The 2,810-nt window shown below is 38.8% G+C and overlaps 1 protein-coding gene across 1 annotated transcript; it reads right to left on the bottom strand.

Annotated features, from left to right (window-relative positions):
- Window positions 1-747: 747 nt before the first annotated feature.
- On the bottom strand, window positions 748-1,680 carry LOC108516930 (olfactory receptor 4F15-like; the record flags this gene model as incomplete). The annotated part of the gene is made up of 1 exon (XM_017854684.1): window positions 748-1,680. A coding segment is annotated over one exon (933 nt), but the record flags the coding sequence as incomplete, so codon positions are not given.
- Window positions 1,681-2,810: the final 1,130 nt, after the last annotated feature.

Below are 2,810 nucleotides of genomic sequence, written 5' to 3'. Positions count from 1 at the left end.
CTGAGCTCCTGAGAGTCTCTTTTCTTTGAATATCGCAAAGTCTAAACTCACAAGGTGGGAAAACCTAGAATTGCTACAGAGAAAATGCCCTAGAGCAGCTCTAGCCCAGCAAATAAATGCACAGCTTCTTTGTTTCTTAAGGGGGACAACTACAAGTCCTAGAATTTATAGAGTCTCCTAGATGGCCACAGCAAGAATGTGCCCTGGGTGTCCACTGTAGTAAATACAAATTAATGCATCCTTTATTGGCATCCTCCCTTTTTCTTGCTCATGTTCATATTTCTGAACCAGTGTCTTCTAGAATTCTTTTCCAAATGAACTACTTGCACTGAGATTTTTGTCTCTGGGCCTTCTTTATTTAATAAATAAAACTACTAGATCGACATAGATGACAATCCAGTGTGATGATTCCTGACATTCACTACAACCAATTTATGGGTTATTTTTTAGACATTAAAAATAGCAGAAACCTTGTTATTACATACCTTTATTTACGAAATAACTAAAATTTTAAGATTAAATTGTTATTTGGTAGACTGCTTTTCTCTGAAAGAATATCCATTCTTAGCTTGATGGATTTACGTGACGGTAATGGTAATGGCCTCACTGTCTACAGATGAAGCAGTAGCAGATTTCAGGTGGCAGATGATGCATTTGTTCTGGATATGTTACATTTGAGGTGCTTAAGTGAAGATAAGCCAGTATGCAGTTGGATGTATCATTTTAAAGCTCCAAAAAGAGATGCGGTCAACAAAATTTAGAATAAGATCTCTTTTTGAACAGTCTTTTTATTGCTACTCTTATGTCTTTGTTCCTTAATGTATAGATGACAGGATTTAAGGCAGGGGTGATAGCAAAGTCAACAGTGAACAGGTTTTTATCAAGTGATGGTGGAGGAGAAGGCGAGACATAAAGAACCATGCATGGAGTGAAAAACAAAAAAACTACAGTGATGTGAGCTGACAACATGACAAATGCCTTGGATAAGTCTCCTGAGGAATGTTCACAGACAGTGATCAAAATGAACACATAGGAAAGGTTTAGCAAGATGAATGTGCCCATGGTCATGAAGCCACTGGTGGCAGTAACAATAAACTCATACTTGGCTCTATCTGTGCATGCAAGTCTTATAATCTTTGGAAAGTCACAGTAAAAGCTGTCTACTTTATTAGGGCCACAAAAAGGCAAGTTTATAACAAAAGCAAACTGAGACATAGCATTGACCACCCCAATTACCCAGCCAGCGATTACAAATGAAACACATATTTTAGGGTTCATGATTTTCAAATAATGAAGAAGCTTACAGATGGCTGCACATCTATAAAAAGCCATGGGCATGAGTAACACCATTTCCACTCCTCTCATGATGTGGATGAAGCATATCTGCGTCATACAACTTTGAAAATAAATTACATCGTATTCATTTAAAAGGTCTGAGATTATTTTAGGGATTGTGATAGAGGAAAGACCCACATCAATGAGGGACAGGTTAACTAGCAAGAAGTACATAGGGGACTGTAAGTGAGAATCAAAAATTACCAAAACCAAAATGAAGAGATTTCCCAGGATGACCCCTAAATAAAGCAAACAACATATCAAAATGAGAAGAAATTTTTTCTCTGTAGAACAAGAAAGAGCCAGTAACACAAGCTCAGTGACCACAGAATCATTTAGTCCACAGAATCATTTCTTTTACCTATTCCTGTCTGAGCCCATTAATATTCTCTCACTTCACTAGCCTAATAGAGATCACCCAGGTCAAAAGTACTGAAACACATCCCATTACTTCCTATCTTGGGCTTAAAAAATTTAAATGGAACTCAGGTGCACAGGATTTAAACATTATAATAATTGATTTATGACATATCATCTCTGGTTCATTTTTAATCAATAGATTGATAGTCAATGAAAAATAAATTATTGAATACCTGATAGTAAAGAAAATATAACAATGATAATTTTTTTTTTTTTTGAGATGGAGTCTTGCTCTGTCGCCCAGGCTGGAGTGCAATGGCCGGATCTCAGCTCACTGCAAGCTCCGCCTCCCAGGTTCACGCCATTCTCCTGCCTCAGCCTCCCGAGCAGCTGGGACTACAGGCGCCCGCCACCATGCCCGGCTAATTTTTTTGCATTTTTAGTAGAGACGGGGTTTCACCGTGTTAGCCAGGATGGTCTCGATCTGCTGACCTCGTGATCCGCCCGTCTCGGCCTCCCAAAGTGCTGGGATTACAGGCTTGAGCCACCGCGCCCGGCTGCAACAATGATAATTAATCAAAGATACTAATTGGTAAATAACCAATGATAACATAATATCACAGATAACATTTATTTAGTGCCTCCTACATTCGGAACATTGAGTCAGCCCATCCAAATGACTCCATAGATAGGTGCAATTGTATTATGCCTGTTTTACAAATGAAGGAACTGAGGCTCCGAAAAATGAAGCGGCACAGCTAAGACTTGCATCCAGAGCCGGGGGGGCTTCAGAATGCATGTTCCTAACCATGGCACCATGCTCTTCAAGGCCACCATTTCCAAGCGTACTCTAGATCTCTCCAAGGCTGTTAATGCCTCAATTAACCTTTCTCCACCTTCACGTTTTCACTTCTCTTGACCTGTTGCAAATAGAGTCTCTCCTTTCAAAAATCAAATCTATCAAGGATGAAGGGTGAAGATTCCTTTTGATTTTTCCCTTCTCCCTTAAACTCTTAACAGGTAAGTAAGTTTATTTTAATTTATACATTCCATTTACTGAACAAGCCAAAATAATCTAGCTTTCACTCTAGAAAATCATTTTAGAGAAGTTATCA

Source organism: Rhinopithecus bieti, unplaced genomic scaffold, assembly GCF_001698545.2.
Source record: "Rhinopithecus bieti isolate Rb0 unplaced genomic scaffold, ASM169854v2 scaffold_38779, whole genome shotgun sequence".
NCBI lineage: Eukaryota > Metazoa > Chordata > Mammalia > Primates > Cercopithecidae > Rhinopithecus > Rhinopithecus bieti.
Note: the sequence above shows the minus strand (reverse complement) of the source record. Positions and strands in the feature narration are given on the sequence as shown.